This window comes from Ascaphus truei, chromosome 1 (assembly GCF_040206685.1).
Source record: "Ascaphus truei isolate aAscTru1 chromosome 1, aAscTru1.hap1, whole genome shotgun sequence".
Taxonomy (NCBI): domain Eukaryota; kingdom Metazoa; phylum Chordata; class Amphibia; order Anura; family Ascaphidae; genus Ascaphus; species Ascaphus truei.
This window is the reverse complement of record NC_134483.1, coordinates 344,821,898-344,848,296: the sequence shown is the minus strand read 5'-3', so window position 1 is coordinate 344,848,296 and position 26,399 is coordinate 344,821,898. Positions and strand designations below refer to the sequence as shown.

The window sequence follows — 26,399 nt, the reverse complement described above, 5'->3', positions numbered from 1 at the left end:
CTCCCTTCCCACAAGTGTCCTCCCCCCTCCCCCCCCTCTCTCGAAGCAGTGTTTGAATGCTGACCAGAAGTTCACAATATTCAAATCTCCCACCACCCAAAAGAACATCACGGAGGGTAAGGAGACGCACTTCGATGTAATTTCTGTGTGAGCTATATCCTATACTATAGGAACTTTTCCCCACGGATCCAACAGGTTGTTCAAAGTCTTTATAAAGGCTTGGATACAAATTGGGACACTTATTCCAACTATATTATTCAGTGTTATCCTCTCTCAACTAAACATTGATTTTTTTATATCTGTACTTGAGGACGTTTTATAATAAATGTGATTTTTAGAAGACTACTACCTATCTTATTATACTGGTTAAATTACCTTCATTATTCCATTCATAGTGAAACAATCAACAGTCTCAATGAATGCAGTTACAATTCCCTTTCCCAATTGGCTATAGTGACAATTTGTTTCGGGATCCCCATCAACTAAAGTGCCTCATTATTTTTCAAATACAATGTAGATTTATAATTTTTTCACATTCCTGTTCTCTTCCCAATTGCGTCTAGGTCATCTTCACCAATTTCTCCTTCTCAGCGGTGGTGCGGCCATGGACCTAATTGGCAGCATCTGAGATAGGGACAGGTAGTCACTGGTAGCACCTCCTCCAGAATTATATATTGTGTTATTTACCACTTTATATTGTGTTGATATTTAATTTTGATACGCTTTGTTTTTTCCTTTATATATATATATATATATATATATATATATATATATATATATATATATATATATATATATATATATATATATGTACGTATGTATTAGTGCTAAAGTCTTCACCTATTTAAGTGGATCAGTATGATAATTGAATAATTAAACTCTTTCAATTCAAGCACTTGTGCAAATTTACAATATAAAAGAGATGGGCGAACTGCTCCAAATCCGTTTCCTGGATTTCTGTGGATATTTTACACAAAATCTGTACATCCCACCAAACTCTGTTTGGTTTTTTAAGAATCCCAACTCAGATTCCATATTGAATCCGAAATCTGTGGCCGGATTTTTAAAAATCTGCACTCTGATAAATCCGGGGGAGGGGGTGCTGCTGCCTAGAAAAGCAGTGGTCATGGGTTCTAGTCCTCTTGGGTCTGATACTAGTACACCATAATTAGGTGTCTTATGCTTGTCAACTCTATATAGGTAGTATGGACATCATTTTAGGGTTTGGGATGAGACTCATTTAAATATAGTTTGCATATTAATTATGAAAGTCTCTCTCTCATTCCATATTTGCACGGTGCATGATGTTTGGTCCTGGGAGGGTGGAGCCCCAGCACAGAAGCGGAGAGTGAGCTGACTGCAGGTCATCTCCCACGCGGTGGATGTTCAAACGGGACTATGGTCAGATAGCAATCGAGGTTTCTCTAGTGGGCCGGTGGATCGGTGCGGTGGGCCGGTGCAGCGATTCTCGATCAGCGGTGGCCGTCAACTCCCCAGCTCCCTGACTGCTTGCAGTATTCTTCCTCCCCCAGTCAGTGCAGGGATCCAGCTTCCAACAGAGGAGGAAGCTGCAGGAGGGAACTGCAGAGACCGGCGCATGACCGCTCCTCACCCCAATGTGTGTGTGTGTTGAGAGTAAGTGAGAGGGAGTCTTACCTTGTCCGAAGCGACATCACATGGCGACACATTGCCATGACAATGTGACGACACGTGATGCCGCAACGTCATGACGCCTAGATGCGGCAGAAGGAAGGACGCTCTTCAAGGAATCGCCCAAACGGCGGGTATGTACAATCCACCCTTGAATGGGACCCTCGTGACTATACTATAAAATGATAAAGCACTTTCAAATTGTGAGTGCACACACTAAATCTTTACGGCTTTCAAGAGTTAAAGGAACTTATTGCGCTACGGAAGCATGCGTTTCTCTTTGCTCTTAGGCTTGTTATATAGTGGCCGTGTGAGCTACGCCGTGCACGCGCGTGGCACTTATAATTGGCTGAGGATAGTCAGCCCTTCTATACAAGGGCCGTGCGCGCGCGGCAGTGAGCGGGCATCCGGGTGACAGCGGGGAAGACGGGGAAAACAATGATTTTGCGCCGCTACCGGCGCTGAAACGTATGTGTGTGTGTGTGTGTGTGTATATATGTGTGTGTGTGTGTCTGCACAATGTTAATAAATATTTTATTTTTACCAATGTGGTTTTTTTTTAAATAAATAATAAATTACACATACATACACATACACACACACACACACATATATATATACACATACATACATACACACATATATATACATATATATACACATACATACATACATACACACACATATATATATACATATATATACGCATACATACATACATACACACACATACAGTCATAAACTCACGCACAGTATACACACAAAACGTGTGTGGCACGTGCACGCGCCATCGCACAGGCAAGCGCGCGCGCACGGTCCCACACAGTATATAACAGTCCTTATTGTATTTCGTGTTCTTCTGTATGCACATATATTCTTCACATCCAACAAGAAGACGACGTCAATTTCTAAGCCACACAATCTAGCAGCTAAAGATTATCATATAACAATATGGGAAACATATGACATTTTACGTGTGATATGACATAAGATGAAGTAGTTTACTGTTGCAACTAATTAGGGCTTACTACATCGCATATTTCTCCTCTCCCCCATTGTGTTGCTCACAGGGACTCGGCTCCTCTGCAACCATTTCCATTTACGGATCACAATTATTATTATTTTTACCACTGATGTAAGGAAAGCCAGAAAGCAGCATGCTGTATGGCAGGACAATAAACACAGTGACCACCCAGGGAATCTGTTACAATGGAAGGCAATTATTTTGCTCTTGAAACACTGAATTATGTTTTGAAATGTTTCCTCACTTGGAAAAACATGTGGAGATGTTTTAGACTCTACGAATGCCTATTTTAGTCACTGCATCCGTTTTTGGTTCGCGTATTTCCCTTCTTGGTGGAATGCTGATTTGCATGGCTTTTTTTATATGATGTTTCTGAGACTGCATAACATTTGCCAAGACTTTACTACCAGGATCGTTTGTAACAAATTGCTATGGTGTGTAGAGCGAGGCAGGCACGGTTGACAAAGAACGTGTACATTTAGTAATGATGGAAGATGCTTGTGTAATATGACCCACTGAAAAACTAACGGCTAAATCTAAAAAGTAATAGCTATCAATTGTCTTAAATGTTTCATCATCCACAAAGGTTTTGACATTGCCAGAAAGCTGTTGCGATGTACTGTGCAACTTTTACTGAAATATATATGTTTGTGCCTGCTTCCATTGTAGCATTTAACAGCAATAATCCATTGGCATATTGTCACGATTCATGAATGGAAATGCTTCGGGCTGTGCCAATACCACCAGTTCCAATCTGCAAACGCATGCTTTGGAGAGAATATGATTTAGAAAACTCGTTTTTCTGTGTTTATATTTTGCAACATTGGAAAAGAAGGACCAGCTCCAAAAAAAAAAAGTAGGGAAAAAAAATGAGAGATGTCTAAAAGGGAAAATGTATGAAAAAGATAGTTGGTGCGTGTGTGACAAAGAGGTGCCAAGAAAGGCTCTACTGTAATATAAAGTAGTAACACACAGGTAGCACATAGCTCCAGTTTTGCAAAAAGTACATAAGGCTTACAGTTTATTCAAAGATTTTTTACAGACATCCGGAAACAAAATAGCAAACAGCAGCAACGTTTTGGATCGCCATAGTCCTTTCTCAAGCCGTTTGAGAAAGGATCATTGCAATTGGAGTTGTGGACTATTTATTGTTGTTACTACTTTATATTTTGCAAAATTGGTATTTGTTTTATGTTATTTCCTTGTTTTTTCCTTTCTTTGGAAAAAAACAGTGTTTGCATGTGCTCTTTTGTGTATATTAATACTTTAATACTATCTTTGTCTCAGATTTGTGGGTGCTACAGAAATACAGTAGGTTCTGAAAAGGGAATGAGTATTTTTATTGGTTTAAACCGGAACTGTAAAATGATTGGCCTGTAGTTTCCTAACCATAAATTATGTTCATCATCTTGTGACCTGGGGACATATTAATTAAATCAGGTTTTGTACATTTTATAAGCTAACGATTTGTCTGCGGACACGCTGGATTTACTGACACTCCACAATCCTTCACATACTTTTTAGATCCCAGGACTTATCTTGCTGCTTCTACAGGGTCACCCTAACATCGGTTTTTATTTCCATTTTTTTAATATTATAATAATAAAGTTATTTTTAGTACCATCATCTTATCACCCAGTCGGGAGGGAGAGTGCCCACAACTGGGTTTATGTTTTCTGGTTTAATAGTAATGACCTATTAATTAAACTCTGATCATGCCAAATGCAGTCATCCCGAACAGAATGCAATTTGTCGCAATTAAACCATATTGTTATTTCTATATTTCATCTCATCGCTCTAAGGTATATTTTTAAGAATGTTAATGATATATCATTCGTTCTACTACATACAGTGTAAAGGCCCAAATTAAAAGCTTGTTTTTGCACAGCACTTATATTTATTGTTTTGTGTATTATTATGTATTGTTGTGTTTGTGCTGAGAGTAAAATGAATTAAATATTATTTACAAACATGGTAATAGCTAGAAATATGCCTTTTGAAAAATATTTATCTGAAGGAGAGCAAAAAAACATTTTTTTTCACCAATACTTTTCAAGGCTTTCATTCACAAAATTGCCATATTCATTTCTAACAGATTTGGCAAAACATTTTGGAGCTGAGTGATTGATAATGTGCGGACTTAATAAAGCATTATTTGCCTCCAGTGTAATACACAAATTCTCCCAGAACCTGGTTTGATATTATCACAAAGGGGGGGGGGGGGGGGGGGGGGAAATCTAGTGTATTGCATAAAAGTTTAGAAAATTCTATTGTTTGTTAAAATGATTTCGTTTAATTATTTTATGCAAAATGTCTGTTGTTCTTAGAGCTTATTTGCATTTTCCACCTCCCTCTTCCCCTTCTCTTGTTTGGTTTAACATAATTAATCTGTATAATAATATTATATCAAATCTTATTACAGACAGTGCTGTGATTTTGTTACTTTTTGGAACTAATGGGGCTGGTGAGGAAGGACCAAGGACATTAACCTGTACACTGCCCTGGTTCCTCAAGGCAAAAAAAAATCTCATTTTGTAGGTGATGATCGACTTACCACTCCGACTCTGCAGTCAGACCAATCCAAATGGAAGTGGAGCCGTCTACACTTTCATTTCAGACAAAAAGCGGACAGTGGCTGTCAGCTGATTGCTGCTGAAACGATCACATGATGACAAATGCCAGAGGTGCAGAGCCATTTGCTCCATCTTGACCAAGCCTAGTATTTAATCTGCTTCAATTTGCTCATATACTGTATAGAGAGCCTGTAATTTTAGCATTTAGGATCTGGCTCTGAACACACAAGGTTAATACTGTAACACTTCTGAGCAGGCAGATTGAATTTTCACACCACTGCTCCATTGTATGGATTACTACTCCTAACTACACAAACACACTCCCAAAATGACACAACACTGGCACAAAGCACATCGATACATTAATGCAAGAGTGACGGGGAGTCACAATGATGCAATATGAGTAATATTTTCTCAACATTTACGGCACAAAACATATGCCCCAAGATTACTATCCCTTCTTGTTGTTCTTGTTGTAGGTCCTGGTCCGAGGAGACAACTAACAAAATAATTACCCCCCACCCCACCCCCCCCCCCCCCCCAAAAAAAAACACAGCATCATTAAAAATGAAAGCCTTCCTAGAATAATAGTTGTTTAGGTTAGCCTAAAAATATTTTAAATCACCTATTGGGTTATTATCCTCTTAGTAAAGAGGCAAAGTTACCTTTAACCACATCTACATTAGGGAACTGTAAAAGCTGTAGCAGGACCAGCTTGTCTTACCATTGTTGCAGCGATTCCCAGGGCAGCACATGCCATCTCTGTGGCAACGTTTCTTTTTTCTTCTGCATATTATACAGGAAGAAGCACTCTGGTGAGGACTATAGCAGTACCTTCCAACTTCACATTCTTTATCGCTGATGCAAGGGTACGTCTACAGTAAAACAACACAAAAAAAAAGCATGTATAACAACATTGTAAACCTGCCAAAGAGTCCATATTTGTAAAACAAAACACATGCAACTGGAAGGAGATATTGTTTGCAGTGGGACATTTACTGTAGTTCCCTCTTACTGCCAAATGTTCACAAGAGCGCCAACAGACACAACACTGGGCACTTCGAGGTACCAAAAAGTTGACAGCATTCAATAGTTTAAAAACATTCAGATAAATAGTGACAACTAAATGGTAATGCAATACAAAAATAAGCGTTTTAAAAAAAATCAATGACTGAGATTTTAAGCATCATCAATCACCCTGTCACTTTTAAATAAAGGGCACTTCTAGATCATGGTATTCTGACATAATCTGTGTAAAGAGTGTGGAAGACACAGTCCCAGAAAACTTTATTTTGCTTGGCAGAGGCTGCAAAAATTACACATCAACCCAAAGATTAGTATCAACAAAGAAACTCTTTTTCTGCATAAATCTAACGCAGTGTTTATTTACTTTGTACATGTTAAAATATTGGCACATTAGTAATGTCTGCGGTTTACTTATCTAAGTAATCTGTACCATAATTTTCAACAAGCATATCTATAAACCGGTGCTCTGCTTTGTATTCCTAATTATTTATATGGTTCACAATATTTATGGTTGAACCATTTTTTTTTTTTTAAAACACCCTTTCATCCAGCAGTGTACACTTGTGCTTTTTTTAAAAAAAATGTTACATAATGATTTAATCATTTTACATAATAATGTATTTTATTCTTTTCAGAGAGATGGTATTGATAACATTATAATGTGCTCTGGTGTTTAATCCCCAAAAACTCTACAACAACATACAGATATGGTAGTGTTCCCAAATAGGGATGTGTAAACCTGCCAGGATTCACTTTGCCGCTGTTTGATCAACTATTCCAAGAAATTAGAAAATGTTGATCGAACTTTTGGCTACAAAAGTTTTTTCAAAATTCTCTCTTTTGTTTTTGTTTTTTACTTTTGCGAAATAGCGGGCAGCAACTTTTTCAAACGATGATTATTAGTATTATTTTAAAGTCCGATCGAATGTTCGCAAGAGAAAATAATCAAAATGAATTGAGCATGTAACGTCCGTTGACCTGTATCGTTAAGAGAATTTGCTGTAAACTTTTGGATGGAAGCAAACTTTGCAGCCAAACCACAGAGGGTGACATTGGCAAAGTCCGCGTGTCTCTATTCCCAAAGCCGAGCTAGGAAATCAGAAAAACTATTTCTCCTGCCTCGGCTTTCCACATACAAAAGCTACAGTGGCCGTGGCCTGCCAAGAAACTGCAGCCACATGAGGCCACGACTAAGGCTTCTCCGAGTCACTCTACGTCTGTACATCCCTGTTACAATATTGAAACTCCGAGCGGAAAGGATGAAAGAATATGACAGTCAGAGAGCTGTTTTTCAGCCCTGTTTGCAAGAGAGACTGGGGCTTGTCTGAATGCTCATTACCAACTACAGACAGATACAGATGCAGCGGCCGTTATCCGAACATTTCCCTGAGCCGTTTTCATGAACTCTGCTGTGTTCCACGCGGCATTCACTCGTTATTCTTCCGTGAACGCTGCCGTGAATGCCGCCAATCACACCAGTCACACCTATCCCAATCCAGCAATGTGCCAGCGCCGGCACTAGTAAAAACACTAGTAAACACGCGTCTTAACGCGGGGAAGTTTGAAGAAATCATGCGGCACGACCTGGGTATGCCCAGGAATACCAATCGTGAAATGTTAGGATAACGACCGCTGCATCTGTATACTATAGCAGGCGTTATTGCACCTGCTGCCCATTTTTCCCCGCACATGGCTAATGCATTTACAATGGAGGCTGCTCCCGTTGGCGCTGTGCGTGTGTCCCCTTCCAACGCATCAGAGGGAGAAATAACGGCTGCTACATCTGCACTGTGCTCTATAAGGGGGTTTAATCGTTCCCTAATTTATACGCATTGAAAAGGCAGTGAAAATTAAATCATATTGTCAAATAGACATGTAAATTGTGAATAGTATTACTGTACTTACACATTTTAATGTCTAGATTGTTTTCATAAAGATATTGCCGATATTGCAGATATTGTATGATTTGCTATTCAGTGGAAAATAATATTTTATTTGTATTCAATCACATTTTATGTCATACGTCTTTTTATAAATACTTTTTTAGAATAAGAAATAAATATTTATATTTACACAGACACTAATACATTTTGTATACTCAATAGACCAGACATGTAGCTAAAATGACAACATTGTATGTTGACATAACACTGTAAAACTGTAATATTATAGTTAGCACAGCAGTCTTGAAAAAGTATCTCCCTGATGGGTTGAAAAAATAAATAAATGATACAATAAAATTCAGCTTTGATAAACCATGAACATCATTTATCAAAGTCTAGCTAAATATATCTTAAAAACTCAGGCAGATTTGATACAAAAATCCTATTTATTTTAATGGGAATGTTATTCGTTCATTCATTTTGTCTATTATACTATCTTGAAGGTGCAACAAGACCCCAAGTAACCATTAAGCTAAACACAGGGGGGTTTCTGTATCAAAGAAGAACTGCCCCAGATTTATCAATAATAAAGAAACCAATGAGAAAGGTTTTCTTTGATATGTCTGTGCATTTGCTAGTTTTGCCTCGGTTTTGCATATGGTACTGATGGGGCGGCCGTTATTTGAACGGATCTCGAATTGGAAGTCGATATAATCCCCTAATTCTCCCCGGTTTTGGCGCGTTAGTTTTGTTGAAATGACCGCGATACATTAGATGCCCAAAGCAGGGAGCCCTGCTGTGTGAATCATACCGGCGTCTGCCTTTATGTAATAGATGCGCAGTAAGACAGTCTGAATCAGTCACTCTAACTGCGCGCCTCTCATAGGCGATAGCGGGGTTTTTATTAAAATTCTAAAATTTCAGTTTTGTAGCAGGGGGTCTCCGGAGCTGAACCACATTGATTTCAGGTCCGGGGACCCCCTACTTCCCGAGTTACAGGCCCCGTTATGGGGTGCCGGTACACCCGCCATGTTAAAATCCTGTGGGATCGAATCTAAACAATGCAAAGGTATGCCGGCACCCCATAACAGGGCCTGTATCTCGGGAAGTAGGGGGTCCCCAAGGCTGAAATCAACTTTGCTTAGCTCGGAAGACCCCCTGCTCCCCCACACTAGTATCAACCCCCCCTCCAAATAAAAAATCAAATTTTCTGGGGTCTTCTGCCGCCACGCCCCGGACTTCTTCTTAGAGGGGAGTTCCTCCCTCCACGCCGTCTGGCTCTAAAATGAGACGACATAGGCTTTTATAGGCCTATGACGTCCCATTTGCGTCATATGGTTCCCACGGCCCTGATTGACCCAGAAGACCCGGAGAAGGTAAAGAAGCCCCAAGACTGACGCAATGGAGTACAAGTACTGTAGAAAAAAGAAGATAAAGACATGTTTTTTATTTTATGGTTTTTTATTTTCCTGTGCGTGGATTGGTTTGAGAGCATGCTGTTCCAAGACGGTGAGTGGGTCATCTAATGGTAAGTAAACAAGAGAAATGTATTTAATTTAACTTGTACAGGCTTTGATTTTTTTTTTAATGTGATTGATTTTTTTTTTATGTCCATTTATTGCCCCTGTATTTATGTATGTCCCTATGGATAGACATAATACAGAGCTAATAAAAGCTTGTATTGCTCATGTGCGCTTGCTTTTTTTTAATGCATTTTTAACTGTATTTTGCAGCTTGGTGTGCAAATGTGTTTGCAATAGGTTATTTCAGGGGGGGGGGCTTGCTTTTTAATAGTGGCTTTTTGTTGGTTAGATTTTGTTGATTGATGGTAATTTATTTCTGTTTACTTGTTTTGTTTCTAGGATTTGAATAGTGAATTGTGTAATTGATTTGGATTGTATTTTAATTGATTTATGAATGGATTGATTGATGGTATTTTATTTTATTTCGAGCATTGCTTGGCATACTGTAGTGTACAGTACATGATGCACAGATTATTTGCATCATTTACTGTACACATTGTAAAATTACATTTTTGGATAGCCATTTGTTAGATATTGATTTGCCTACTGTACTGTAGGTGCTATGTTCTTGGGAGATGAGATTTATTTTTATTTGCATTGTGCTGTTTTTATTTGGAGATGTAACTGTATGTGTCAAAATGTATTTGCTATGTATTTTTGGCAATTTAGGACAGGTGGGCTTTGCTGGTGGAGGGGATTTATACTGTATTGCAGTGGTAAGTAGAACTGTATTTATTTTATTATGCTACGGTAGTTAATGTGTTTAATAATGGGCCAAATAATCTATTATCCATATCTAGATAATAGTTATTTAGCCCATTAATGTAATGTATGTGTGTTTGGTGGTGCGGGGGGGGGGGGGGGGGTGGGGAGGGATTTATTTAAATGTACTGTACTGTGTAGGCCATGTTTTAGTTTTTTACACACAGGGTTGGCACCTGTGCCTTAACCCCTTAATTGCCTTAGCGGGCATTGCTGCTTACATTTTACATTTTTATTTATTGTGTACGTGAGCAGGGGGTCTCCTGAAAAGAGCAAAGTTTATTTCACCCTCGGGGACCCCCTACTTCCTGAGATACAGGCCCCGTTATGGGGTGCTCGTATCCCTCTAGTCCCGCGGTCATGTGACCCACAATTTTAACATGGCGGGGATACCGGCACCCCATAACTAGGCCTGTAACTCGGGAAGTAGGGGGTCCCCGGACCTGAAATCAACTTTGTTCAGCTCAGGAGATCCCCTGCTCACGCACACTATGAATAAAAATAAAATGTAAGCAGCTAAATGTAAACTAAGGTAATGATTTTTTAGAATTTTAATAAAACCCCCATGATCGCCTATGAGAGGCGCGCAGTTAGAGTGACTGATTCAGACTCTCTTACTGCGCGTCTATTACACAAAGGCAGACGCCGGTATGATTCACACAGCAGGGCTCCCTGCTTTGGACATATAATGCGCCGCGGCCATTTCTTTAAACACAGCGAATTTTGTCCCCGTTGTGATCACGGTTTCCCGCAAAAATTACCGCGTGAAGGGATCGAATAACGGCCGCCCCATCTGTAGGCTTTGCTAAATAACCCCCAATGTCTGAAAAACTGGTGCAAAAAACAACTTAATATTTATAGCAGAAAACAAAAAACCCTAGAAAGTAATGGGATTTTTTTTTCATTGATAAATCTGGTGCAGTTTATGTGAAATGGTTTTGCACTGTTTTGCCGCATAAGCTTCATAATATGAAAGGGTGGCCAGTTAGAAACATTACCCTAAGCGTTGAGGGATTAACGCAGTATTTATGTAACAATCTCAAAATCTACTATTTACTAAAGTCTCTTGGATGCAAAATTGGGACAAAAGCAGTAAAAAATGCTTGCCTCTAGATTTATCAATTGAAAAAAAAAAAAACTAATTTCTTTTAACCCTTTCATTACCAGAGTGCTCACGATCACGTGACTACTTTGTATTGTATGTCTTTATTTATATAGCGCCATTAATGTACATAGCGCTTCACAGTAGTAATACACGTGGTAATCAAATAAATAACAGATAATATAAATAACAGGTCATGGGAATAAGTGCTTCAGACATAAGAGTAACATTAAGAAGAGGAGTCCCTGCTCCAAGGAGCTTACAATCTAATTGGTAGGTAGGGAGAACGTACAGAGACAGTAGGAGGGAGTTCTGGTAAGTGCGTCTGCAGGGGGCCAAGCTTTATGTATCATGTGTTCAGGATATCCACAGTGCTATTCATATGCTTCTTTAAGAAGAAGTGGGTCTTAAAGATGGATAGAGAGGGTGCTAGTCGGGTACTGAGGGGAAGGGCATTCCAGATGTGCGGGGCAGTCAGCGAAAAAGGTTTAAGGCGGGAGAGGGCTTTACATACAAAGGGGGTAGAAAGAAGACATCCTTGAGAAGAACGCAGGATTCGGGATGGTGCATAGCGAGAAATTAGGGCTGAGATGTAAGGAGGGGCAGAAGAGTGTAAAGCTTTAAAGGTGAGGAGGAGAATTGAGTGTGAGATGCAGGATTTGGTCGGAAGCCAGGAGAGGGATTTCAGGAGGGGAGACGCGGAGACAGATTTAGGAAAGAGCAGGACAATTCTGGCAGCAGCGTTTAGGATAGATTGTAGGGGAGACAGGTGAGAGGCAGGAAGGCTGGACAGCAGGAGGTTACAGAAATCAAGACGGGAGAGAATGAGGGCCTGAGTCAGAGTTTTAGCAGTCGAGCAACAGAGGAACGGGCGTATCTTTGTGATATTACGGAGGAAAAAGCAACAGGTTTTAGAAACGTTTTGAATGTGAGAGGAGAATGTGAGAGAGGAGTCAAGTGTGACCCGTAAGCAGCGTGCTTGGGCTACCGGGTGAATGATCGCACTTCCAACAATAATGTGGAAGGAGGTAGTAGGGCCAGGTTTGGGAGGAAGTATAGGGAGCTCTGTTTTTGCCATGTTGAGTTTAAGGTGGCGGAGGGCCATCCAGGATGATATAGCAGAGAGTTAGTAATAGGATGCAAAGTTCCCAAAATCCAAAGCTCAGCTGTAGAGAGTCACTATCCAAATATACAATGAGGTCTTGAATTATATGCCAGGTGAAAGGATGGACCTAATAACACCACTCTCTTAATAGATGAATCCATGTCTCTATAATAAACTGCGACATATGGGGGACCTGTGTTGTAAAGGCGAGGGTCAGTGAAAAATATCTGACCCCCTAATACACAGTAATAAACGTCCCCCTGGAGAGAGACAACAATGATAAGGAGTATGAAACATCCAGACCGAAATAATCGGAATGGGGTACTCACGATTGAGAGCTGTTTGTGTCCAATGAAGCGTGCGTCACGTTGATATGCAGCAGCAGAGAGAATTCCACAAGGGAAACAATGGAGCACAGCAGGAGAAAGGAGGGGGCTAAACAACAATATAAAAATACAAATCCTTTAATCCGTGATAGACATCATGGTGTGGGATGGGTAAATGCGAAACACATAAGAGCTTTTTTACCCATCCCACACCATGATGATTAAAGGATTTTTATTTTTATATTGGTGTTTAGCCCCCTCCTTTCTCCTGCTGTGCTCTGTTGTTTCCCTTGTGGAATTCTCTCTGCTGATATAGCAGAGAGACATTCCGAAGGTTTACTTCTCCGAATTGGTCGCGTGATCGCTCCATCACTGATGATGGAATGGGAGGTGGGCTCGTCCTTCCATTCCACTTAATTATAGACCACATGCTGCTCCCCACAGGAGCGCAGAACACCATCTCCCCTAGAAAAACGAGGATTATTATGACGTACCTACTACGTCGTGGGACTCCGGCAGTGCCCGACCTCATGACGTAGTAGCATGGGGTCTGGCACTAAATGGCTCCCCATGGGATAATAGGATTCCTTTTCTTTGATAAATATGGTTTTGTTTTTGTCCCTTTTTTGTCCCAGTTTTGCAGTCTGGAAACTTAAGTAAATAGACCCCTTTTCATTTTAAAGATAGAGGGTATTGCGGCGTTAACAAGAGAACACTTCCTGTAATATTGTCAGATACCCTTTAATACATTCAGTTCCTCCGAATGGTTATGATTACCAAAGCTGAGAATCTGGAACAACTTGTGTGCCAAGATACAGTAAAAAATGTATTTCTGAGTTTAAATTGCTAATGTAAACTACCTGAAATACAGTAAGTCCACCAATCAGTTCAACTGTTGCTATCCTCTGTAATCAGCACAGTACAGCATTACATCTGTTGTGTGCACAGTCATATTAAAAATCCCAACAGGCCTCCTATTTCAGTAATATGAACAACACAAAATAGCTTGGCATCACAAATCTCATACTCAATAGAATGCTTTGTAAATCTCATGCCTTTTTGCTGTAATAATTCTACATAAACAATTCCAAATTGAAAACAGCAGAATTTTCATGAAGAGGAGTTTGCCCTAGAACCAAAAACCATGAAATTCTATCTTCTATTAAAAAAAAAAAAAAAAAAAGGGACTGCAATGTCACACATGTTGAATTTATATTCCACCTCTAATCTAAAGCAAACCATGAGAAATGAAGTGGCGGTTTTCTTTCTTGTTGCTCTTTTGTATTACTGTCTTAATGCATTGCGAAAAAAGCTCTGATATAATCTGAATGGATAAGTTCCGGGATTTGGCATAAAATGATAAACTGCAGTCTGGAAGCAATAGTGTGAAGTGAAGCATTATCTAGGCCTCAAACGGAGGATACATACTGTAAGTTTAATATTAAAGCATGGGAAGTGTTTCTTGTTTGCTACTCCCAGCTACATAAGAAAGTGACACTTTCAACAATCTCAAATACTAAAGAAGAATCAACTGAAAATGAATGTCTTTATTTTTTTTTTACTTCAGTAAACCATGCTCTTTGCAGTGAATTTCCTTTCTTCCCTCTCCTTAAAATATGACTCCAGAAATATCCGTTTGAATGTTTTAGATTTTTGAAGATAAAATAAATGACCACTATTTTCCTCACAGGAAACAGAGGTTTTCATGTAGTGCACATAAAAGGAGTTATAAGAAAACAATACAAACCAGCTAATGCAAGGTGTCAAATATTTTTAGCGTTTTCTGAATACTGTTTTCTTTAAATAAAAAAAAAAAATTAATTACTGTACTTTGCTGTTAAAAAAAATCAAGTTCAAAATTTTCATTATTGCTAAAATAAATGAAAACTTTTTAAAAATGGAGCAAAACCTTAATGGCAAAAAAAATAAAAAAAATAGGTTTTAAACTGTAAAAACAACATTATCTGTTGTTATTGCCACACCTGGCCCACCAGCAGCAGTCTGCCCATTTCCCTGTCTATTGTACAACCTCTGACCCTATTTGATAATTGACTTTTATTGATGAGATTTACTCGGCTGCTCTATCGACCAAACTTTCCCAAAAGCTTTTTATCGAAAATTAACCAAGTGGTTAAAAAAAGTGTATTTCACTTCTTTAAAGTGGTAAAGTAGAAACGCTGTAATTTTGTGAAATGTTCTTTTTAAACGTTCAATCAATGCTAAACAGACATGCAACGCCCACTGACTTTTCAGCATTAAGCAAACAAGTTGCAAACTTTTGTATCAAAGCAAACTTCGTGTGGAATTCAAATGGGTCAAATCCGCAAAGTTTACTTAATCGCTTCAAAAAGTTCACACATCTCCATTGACTTACTTTGATATTTCAGATACCCTTCGTGTATTACTGCATGACCTCTTGTTCTAACACATATGCTTCTCTCCTGTACATTGTTGATAACCTTCATTTACTTGAAAGTTTCTATGAAATCACCTCTCCCTTCTCTCCTCCAAGCTGTACATAATAAGGTCCTTCAGTTTTTCCAGGAAAGAATTATGATGTAGACCATGCACCAATGTTGTAGGCCTTCTTGCCACAATCTCCACTTTATTTCCTTCAGCTCTGGTCTCTAGAACTGAACACGGAACTTTAGGTGAGGTTCTAACAATGAGCCACAGTATAAAGTGGCATTCCTACTTCTCCCTGCTGCTAATACAGCTGCAGCGGCCGTTATTCAAACAAATCACGGCGCCGATTTTGTGTGCTCTGCTGTACTCCACGCAGCATTAACCCAGCCAATCGCCCCAAACACCGGGATTGCTTTGTTGAATTTCATGGATTCTGTTTCTTTGAATTGCAATGTGTACAGTACTGTGCTACAGTGTCAATTTAAGGTGTTTAAAAACCAGAACTGTAAAATGCCATTTTCTGCACTCGCGTCTTAAGGCGGTACGGTTGGAAGACATCCCGCGTCATGAGATCGGTATTCCGATGTACACAACGCGTGATTTGTTTGAATAACGGCCGCTGCAGCTGTACCTGTAGATATAAAACCCTGTGGTTTTACTCATTGCTTTCTTACATAGCTTGTCTACTTTTGTCACCTAAAATAATGACGCCCAGGTTCATTTCCTCTATAGTAGTTGACATTATAGTTAGGGTTACCATATTTGTCACTGCAAAAATCAGGACAAATGTCATGCATGCACAGTCGGCGTTCACGCATGCGTGAATGGCGAGCGCCGACTGTGCATGCATGAAGAGCGCTTACCAACCACACATATACGTGATCGGCACGATCGATGTTTGTTAATCATTCTATAATGACATGATGTACAAGTGTATTCAAACACAACTATTGCAGAGAAATTAAACTTACAATTTGTTATTTATGATCTTGCAAATTTCTTTATTTGTATTCAGTGATGGAAGTGTGAGGTACATTCATAATCCCTTATTTGCCATTCCACTATCTTTTTTATGGAATGGGGATATTTTTTTAAAAAGACTTTTGCACTTTCCTGATTTCACAGCTTACATTTTACTTAAATCTTTCCAAAAAAACGTCAAAAGAGTTATTCCTCAATGATTAATAAATGTATTTTTTTAAATCGGCACAATGCCACTTATCTTTTTGTGTTGCTTGCTTTTTTCTTATGAGAATACAAATAAATATCTGTTGTAGAAGAAGGAATTAAGTTTCACCGATGTGAATGTCTGTCTGTGTGTGTATGTATGTATACACACACTATGCAAATATTTATATAAGATAATTGGGGATGCCTTCATCCAGCAGTGGATCGACAAGGGATGAAGATGATAAGGATTATATTTAATAAAAATGTTTTATAGAATCCTTTCAGTATGGTTATTTATGTTTCAGGTGTTACAATGGATACAATAATATGGTCATTATATTTATATATAAATCTAATATGCTAACCCCACAACTAAGATAATGACTAATATTATTATCTCTTCTTTTTCTTTATCTAGATGAACACGCCATGTTCATGTGTGGCCCCCTTTCTCACACACTTTTTTGTTTTACCCTTAGAACCACTTGCAATTGCCATGAGAAATGAACACATTCACGGTGTAACTATCCAAAGCATACATTCAAAACTGTGTCTGTATGGAGAGGATATTCTTTTATTTATATCTTAACCAGAAATTCAATTACACACGGTTTAATTTAATAGACATTTTTTGTAAATTATCTGGATATAAGGTAAATTGGAACAAAAGTGGGGTACTTTCATTAAACCAAATAGCTTTTGAGTGTCTGTCAACCCGTTAATCACAAATGGAATTCAAAATCGATTAAATATTTGGGCGTCACGTTTTCATTACATTTATTTAATGGCTTAAAAGAGAATTCAGAAAATATGTTATTTATTCTTAAAACGTGTATTGAGAAATAGTCTCCATTTAAACAAATAGGGTGGTCAGAATAGAAACTGCTAAAATGGTAATTGTTGCGGAAGAACAGAAGGGAAGCTGAGCACACCAAAAGAAATGCAATAATTTATAAAAAGTTCATATAATTGACAGATTACAGTCACACAAACCATCCGACTTGTTGCGGAAGACCAGTACTTTTTACACCAAAAGCACCGGGATCAATAGCACCAGACAGGACAAAGTTGTTGAATAAAATTAGGTTTATTCTGGCAAGCCAGCAGACATAACAAAATATACAACTACAAGATACAATACCAACTGGGGACATGGGGAGCAGACTCTAGCCTCGCTAGGTTCAGGGACCTGCGTCAATTGGGCTTGCCCTGTCCGCTTCATGTTCTGGATCTCAGAGTACTGAACACAAAGCAGCCACGCTGAAATATTCCACCAGCTGTATCACCGTCAATCTCAACACACTGTCTGTTACGCTGATCGGCAGCGCTCCTTGCATACCCCTCGGTGACTATCCTTTACATGGGGAAGGAGCCGTCGGCCAACCAGAGCACCGATTGAGATGGTGCAACCAATGCCAGAGGAGGGGGCGTGCGGAGGCACTCAAGACCGCCCCGTGATGACAGAGCTGCTGGGAGGTGGTGAATTCAAACTGGCCAATGGGAACCGTGCCTATGGGGCTCAGATCCTGCAATGGTTCCCCCTGACGAGCCCTAGACCTCCCGCTGGGTAGGCACCTGAGAGTCTGCAGGGAACAAAGGCTCTAAAAGAACATCCCTGGACCTGATTGTTCGCCCTCCCCCCATAACCAAATGTCTTAACACCTCGCCGCTTCCAGCCTTAGTCTCAATCCACATTTCTATGCAGGCACCTTGGCTGATCTAATCACTGAGGCTGCCTCCATAGAAATGAACACATGCAATCCACAATACAAGCCTGCTAGCTGGAGTGGTACCAGGAATAAAAGTGCTTTACATTATATACATTTCCCAGTACCTTACCCCCCCCCACTATATCCACATAAAGGATCCCTCTCAGACATACCACCGTTCTGTGGCTTTTTCCCCTAAAGGGTCAAAACCTGCTAAATATATCCGCCTTGCAAGCGTGCATAGACAGAAAAAACACACGGGTTTAGAGGTAGCTAGCCGGACTTCACCTTCATTATGTGCGAACAGCTACCCCTGCGGTCACAGTAATTATGCCTAAATGTATTTATATTCTAAGTATGTTACCCATTTATCTGGCTTAACAAAAAAACAAGAATGGCACTTTAAAAAATAAATTTTGCCTAAAGATGTAGGTGGTAGGTCCCCAGAGCTCTGGTAATTTTTACCTAATTACGTGACATTCACAAAATTGGGAACGGATATTATTTTTCTTCTTATCATTTATTTAATTATAAAATGTTTTACCAGGAACTAATACATTGAGAGTTACCTCTCGTTTTCAAGTATGTCCTGGGCATAGTTATGATGACGAACAATACATGGTTACAAATACATAGTTACATTAAGTGAATAGGGTTATACATTATATACAAGACATTGCATGCACAGTTAAAGATAATATATATTATAGGCGTATGTAACAGTTACAGACCAGATTAAAATGTGACAGCTTTAGTTTTGAAAGAACTTAGACTGGTGGCGGCTGTGAGAGTCTCCGGTAGATTGTTCCAGTTTTGGGGTGCATGGTAAGAGACGGAGCGACTGGATACTTTGCTGAATCTTGGGACTGTGAACAGTCTTTTGTAGTCAGATCTTAGATGATAAGTGCTGCATGTGGTAGGGGTGAGGAACTTGTTCAGATAGATGGGTAGCTTGCCTAGAAAGTATTTGAAGGCAAGACCGGAATGATGAACTTTGCACCTACTGTAGACTCAAGTGATAACCAATCTAGTTCTTTGAGCAGTGATGTGTGTTGCAGTTGCATTGGAGAACAACAAGGCATATTGAATTGTAGAGGGTGTCAAGTTTTCTGAGGTGGGTTTGTGGTGCCGAGCCATATGCTATGTCCCTATAGTCGATAATTGGCATTAGCATCTGCTTTGCGCTACGCATTCTGACCAGCAGACTTAGGGAGGATTTCTTCCTATAAAGTACACCTAGTTTGGCATAGGTTTTGGATGTCAGGGTATCAATGTGTATCCCAAATGTTAAATGGGAGTAAACCATATGCCCAAGTATTTAAAACTAGTAACAGGGGCTTGGGTGGTATTACCGTTGGTTCTGATCTGGAGCTCAGTTATTGGAAGCTTTAAAAATTTAGCCTTGGTCCCAAATACCATTGTTACAGTATTCTCAGTGTTTAAAAACAGTTTGTTTTGGGAAATCCAATTTTCAAGTCTCAAAAGTCAGATTGAAGAATGTGTTCAAGGTTTGAGAGGCTAGGTCTGTGTGCGTTTAAAATTGTGTCATCTGCATACATGTGTATTGAAGCTTCCTTACAAGCTGTAGGAAGATCATTGATGAACACTGAGAAGAGTAGGGGCCTCAGAACAGAGCCTTGTGGGACACCACAGGTGATATCCAGGGGGGTTAGAGTTAGAGCCAGAGATGGACACATGTTGGGATCTACCTGATAGGTAGGAATGAAACCAGTCTAAAGCATATTTCCCTATTACAGAGCACTGGAGTTTGTTAAGCAGGATAGCATGATGAACAATATCAAAAGCCTTTGCAAAATCTAGGAATATTACACCAGTGAGTTGTCCCAGTTCCATTCCACACTGGATTTAATTGCAAACTTTTAGCAGGGTAGTTACCATGGAGTGTTTGGGGCGAAAGCCAGATTGGAATTGGCTAGAGAAATTTGTCTTGGTATAATAATCGCTTCATTGGGAGTGAACACATTTTTCCATGACTTTGGATAGTATTGGGAGATGAGAAATTGGCCTGTAGTTTGAGACAGTGTTTTTGTCCCCACTTTTGAAGATTGGGACAACTCTGGCAGTTTTCCAGGTCTTAGGGATATGGCCTGCAGACAGAATAGAGTTGACTAGGGAAGCAATTGGTTTGCAATGGCTGGGGCACCAAGGCTGGGGCACCATCTAGGAACTTAGATTGCAGTAAATCAGGTCCATATTGGCTGCTTAGTTTGAATTTGAGGAGCACTTGTGTAATCTCTTCAGATACTGGGACAAATTGAAAATTGTGGGCAGTGTTGGGAGAGGGTGGGGATATGGGGTACTCTCAGAATGAGGTTAATGTTTGTGGTTTACAGATGAAGCAGCCGTTATTCGAACAAATCACGGAGCCGTTTTCGTGTGCTCTGCTGTATTCCACGCGGCATTTACGTGGCCAATCGCCCCAGGCACACGTGTTTATCGCGGTTGTTTTGTTTGAATTTCATGGATTCTGTTTCTTTGTGGGCAATGAAATGAATTAATTGTAATGTGTACAGTACTGTGCTACTGTGTCACTTTCAGGTGTTTAAAAACCAGAACACTAAAATGACATTTTCTCGCCTGCACTCGCGTCTAAAGGCGGTATGGTTGGAAGAAATCACGCGCCATGACATGGGTATTCCGAGGTATACATCGAGTGAAGTGTTCGAATAACGGTCGCTGCATCTGTAGGTTGTGTTTCGCTAATAAGTTAATAGCACACCCCACAAAGTATTCATTGAATGCATTTGCAATGTCAGTGGGATTTGTCAGAGTAATATCCTCCTTAGGGATATTACTTGGTTGTTGATGGCTAGAAGGCTGGAATATATTGTTGATAACCTTCCAGAAGTTAGCTGGGTTTGATGTATTCTGGCGAAGATTGTCAGAGTAATATTGTGCTTTTGCATGTCTTGTTTGCCTTGTGCACATATTCTGCAGGCATCTGTAGTTATTAAGATCCTTTGTAGTGCCAGTTACTTTGTAGCTTTTCCACAAGGCATCCCTGAAATGTAAGAGCACTATAAGTTCAGTTGTAAGCCATGGAAGGTGCCCCCCCCCACCCCCCGTACTCTTATGCTGCGTAGTGCAGCATGGGTATCACAGAATTTTAAGAGCTCGGATTGGAAATAGTCGAGCGCAAAATTGGGGCCAGGCATTATGTCGATTCAGTACCAAGGGCAGTTGGTAAGGTCAGCCAGAAACATTGTGGGTTAAAGTTTCTAAATGTTCTAGTGGGGAGGACTTTAGGGCTTGATTGGGGTGGTCTAAATTTCCTTTCACAGTACACTTTTGCATGGTCACTGAAAATGTCAGGAAGGATGCCAGAGGATTGGATTCTGCTGGGATTTGAGGAGAGAATCCAGTGTAGCAAGGAATGGTTGTGAGATTTCAGGTTTGTCCGTGTGGGTTCGGAAATTTGTTGCGTTAGGTTAAGTGACTTGAGTTGTTTCTGGATTTTGTGGTTTTTAGGGTTGAGTCAATTGTAGTTGAAATCCTCAAGAACTAGCAGCTCACTCTTCTCATTCAGAGAGGAAATGGAGCCAAGAAACTGGGTGATATCAGTCAGAGATTGTAGAGGGGCTTTTGGGGGGCGGTAGATGCCAGAAATTAGGACGGGCTTAGAAAAGGGGAGACAGATTTTGTCAACTAAGATTTTAAAAGAGGGTGGGCTTGGGGGGAAATTTAAGTGTAAATTGTAAGGTGTCTGCAATATACAATAACACCCCTCCTCCTCTCTTTGACCTATCTTTCCAAGAAATGGAGTATGCCTGAATAGCGATATTTGCATCAAGGGTTTTAGGGGTTAGCCATGTTTCAGTGAGAATGATGGCTTTGGATTTATGCATAAGGCACCAAGCCCTTAGTTCATCAAGTTGGGCAGCAGGCTCCATATATTTATAAGGGCGACAGATAGACCTTTTTGGAATTTGAAGGGGGTATTCTCAGTTGTATGGGACAGAATTGAAAAGCGAGGGCCTGGGTTAAGTTAATATCACCTGCTAAAGAAAGTACTAGTATGAGGGTAGAAATTTGAATAGTTGTTGGCAAGTTGTAAATTTTTGATGTTTGCCATTAGAATTAGCGGTGGTTGGTGTGCTGGTTTTCAGAGTTCTCCACCAACATTCAGTAGATAGTGCACGGCTTTTGTGTAATCCAGGGTGTATAAGGATATTGGCTTTGTGCCAGGAGGGAGGGGATTGTAATGGATAGAAAGAGTAACATATCGGGGGCGTGCCGATGACGTCGACCGAGACGGAAGGGTAAGAGGAGAGCTCCAGAGACCCTTATGAAGCAAATCAATTATTAGCAGACTTACCCCGAAATTTCCGATCTCAAAACACACTGATCAGACCCATAATAACGCAGGCATGTCCCACAAGCCGAAACCTCAGCCCGGGCAGGGGGTAACAAAGTTCTTTACCCCGGCGAAACAAAGCTCCGACATGAGCTCTAAAAAGCAAGATGGCGCCTCCCCGCCTGGCGCACAAGGAGCAAAATCTCCAGCAACAGATCGGGACCGACTGCACGAGATGCCGACCTCGGATGAGGGAGTCACAAAGGCTTTTTTGGAGGAGCTGCACAGCAAGCTTTATCGTTCACTACAGACCAACCTGCGTGAAGCGGTTGATGAATTAAAGCAGGACATACAAGGCCTGACTAAAAGAACCGCGACACTGGAGAATAGATTGAAGGAGGCCCTCAAACATCAGGCTGCAGCAGATATGGAAATCACCCGGCTGGGTGTGGAGGTGAGCTCCTTAAAGGATGATCTTGAGGACCAAGAGAATTGCGACCGCCGTCAGAATATTAGAGTACGCGGGATACCTGAAGTGGTTCTCCCAGGCCACCTCAGAGAGTACCTCAGAGATTTTTTCACTACTATCTGCGAGGACCTAGAGGAGAGGGGGCTGGAAATCGATAGGGCCCACCGCGCGCTAGGCCCGAGATCGGACGACCCCAACTGGAGAAGGGACGTGGTCGTCCGAATGCACAGCTACTTGGCAAAGGAAAAGATTGTGAGCACTTGCCGGGAGAAGGACTCGGTACAGTTCCGTGAAGAGCCCATTCAAGTGTACAATGACTTGTCAAAAAAAAACATTATCCGACGCAAAGAGCTGTGCCCCTTAACTCTGCTGTTAATAGATAATGGAATTAAATACAAATGGGGGTTACCCTTCAAATTGATTATACACTATAAAGGGAAATACCTTACCATCCGCTACCCGGAAGATATGTCTCAGATGGCCCGAGCTCTTGGCTTGCCCCCCCTCCCCGCATCCTGGTCCACGGAGGAACATTGTTAGCAGAGTCAGGAGGCTGAAGACCCCCCGGTGCGAGTCTCGGAAAGACTAGCGGAGCAGAGGCAGACAAAGCCGAGATAACTTCCCTGGGACGTACCGAACCCCTGCAGATCCGGAGCAGCCGAAAGTTTTAATGTGAACACCAGGGAGGGATCCCGTTTGCGACGGGAATGGAGCCACTACCAACTCCTGAACAGCAGTAGGATAGCTTGGATAAGCTTCCCCCCACGGAGGACCCCCAGGAGGTACTCACCCTTTCCGGATCTTATTGGATACCCAAGTGGAACGATGGTGAAGGCGGCCGAAATCAACATCGGAGAAACATGGGAGCCTCGCGAGTCTACGCCACCCTCCGCTCCAAAGTTCCGGCTCTGCTCCCCCTCGGCTACATGATGGAGGCCGCTACCCCCTTGGCGGCGAGGATTTTCCCCCCGACCAGGACAGAAGCTTATGTCCTGAATGGGCAGCCGGATTACGTCCCCAGGGGTGAATTGAGGCCGTTGCCTCTCCCCCGAGTTTTGTTCCCTCCCTGATCCCCACTGAACTGATAGCGCCAGAAGGGTCTGTAACATAGAAACTACCATATGCCTGACTAGGCTATGTGGGTCACTCCGAACTAGAGTTAAAATATTTACAAGTTTGTTATTATATATTAGTATTTATCTATGCCAAGGTTTTAAAAAAAATTGACAGTGCTTTTCCCCTCCTCGCCTCGCAACCACCCACCCGTACACCCCAACCCCCCCTCTTACCCTTTCCCTCTCCCCCCCTGCTCCTCACCCCCCCTGCCCCTTTCCCCCCCCTATCCTCCCCACCCCCTCCCCACCCCTCCAACCCCAAGATATCCCCAATGTGCAAATCAGGACAGCTAAAGGTTTCAAAGAAATCCTGAACTTCTGATTGTGTGCTGTTCTTTGGCAGTTGTGACTATAGAGAATGTATAAGGCTCTTTATTTTGTAAAAAAACAAATGTGTCCAAATGTACATCTCCCACCCCCCCGTACCCCTCTCAGCACATACATGCTCCCCACCTACCTTCCTCCCCTCCCCCCCTGCCCCCGCTGCCCCTCTCCCCCCCCTGCCCCCTTCCCTCCCCCCTCCCCCCCCCCTATCCTCCCATCCCCTCCCCACCCTCTAACCCCCCCCACCCCCTGATATCCCCAATGTGCAAATCAGGACAGCTAAAGGTTCAAAGAAATCCTGAACTTTTGACGGTGTGCTGCCCCTCTGTGAGGTTGCGACTATAGAGAATGTATAAGGTTACATATTTTGTATAAAACAATTGTGTCCAAATGTACATCTCCCACCCCCCCGCACCTCTCAGCACATACACGCTCTCCACCTCCCTTCCCCCCCACCCCCCCTCTTCACTTCCCCTCCCCCCTTGCATGAAGAACAATAAATGTATACAGTATACTATATATACTATAGTCTAACACTATATTATCACTTAAAGATGCTCACTTAAGATGCATCATTTTAGATGTCAATGCTACCAATACCAATGCTATTATTAACAGGAATCCTCAAGGTTAATGAGGCAAAACTAACGTCCATTCTTCCAAGTAGTAGCGCTATTAACTGTGATTTTCATGTCTCAGATTTCTTCAAAAATCCAGGGGGACCATGGGAGAATGCAAAAAAGAAAAAACACAACAAAGTGCAGATTGTTTAAATCAAGTGACTTTATTTTTTGTCTTGGATCCTATGTGGTCCCTACTCACAATGTGGCAGGTTAATTTGGGCACATCATAACCTTGACAATCTTGTTCTTTGGGGATCGGGTAGTTGGTACCTCAGTGTATAAAAGAAAAAGGGACCATTACGCAGATAAAAAATATGTAAATTTTATATATTAAAAAGAATAAGAAATGCACTCACAATGTGTGCAATAATAAAAGGCATATAACACAAAACAGTGTAAGGTGCTTGACGTCGTGATTCTATCACCACCACCGCTCCTTCGGGTGTCGTTAGTGTAACCGGAGAGGGTCCCAGCCGTGCCGACCGCTCTCCTGGTCTGCTTGGCGTCTCCTCCACAGCTGGTCCTGATGGTCATGGAGCAGCGTCACTGCTTTGCCAGTGTCTCTTTGGGTCCGGATATGTCACTTCCGGTGTCTCCAACGTCACATCCGGTCACAGACTTTCAGGCTGGATAACGCATCTCTTGATACAGAGTGTCTTGTAGGCTAACAATCTACGCGTTTTGCTTTCCACATGCTGTGTCAGGAGTTGCTTATGGAAAGCGAAATGCATAGTTAAGACGAATAAAAGACTGTTCTACTGCAAAAGTTCCTGGCGGCCATTATTTTACATCCGTGCTACCTCATCACACAGCCACCTGGATCAAGCCCCTGAGTCAAGGTAACCCATACTGAGGAGCCAAACATAGTACACCAACGTAATCTCCCTGGAAGCCGGGCAGGGAGGGTTAGAGTTCTAATACAGACAATGAAACGTTAACACAATAAAGAAATGATACATTGAAGACTGGTGTTCTCTTTTCGAAACTATAGTATTCTGAAACAAATTTTTTTGGAAGCTTGTGATTTTGCAATTCTGGAAAGGTAGAATAAATGATGCAAAAGTTGAAAATCCTAAGAACATACTGTATGAAAATTGTTGTAAGGGAGTGGGGGGGAGGGGGGGAGTAAGAAGAAATCTGATTGATCTCTTCATTTTCCTTTGACTTGGTTTGGGTTGAGGGGACTGTTCCAAGGAGAAAGTGGTCAAATTACATATTTTGGTGCAAATTATAAGGGTGTCACCCTCATAAATATGGATGCTTGGTCTGTGTAGCTGTGAAACAGCAGCACTCA

At 41.2% G+C, this 26,399-nt stretch overlaps 1 protein-coding gene across 1 annotated transcript in view; it reads right to left on the bottom strand.

Annotated features, from left to right (window-relative positions):
* The window catches only part of DKK2 (dickkopf Wnt signaling pathway inhibitor 2), a 156,556-nt gene that overhangs the window by 32,240 nt on the left and 97,917 nt on the right, over positions 1-26,399 (bottom strand). Inside the window, exon 2 of the mRNA XM_075608480.1 lies at positions 5,972-6,122. Coding sequence (XP_075464595.1) covers positions 5,972-6,122 — 151 coding nt within the window. The remainder of the gene's footprint in view (positions 1-5,971; positions 6,123-26,399) is intronic.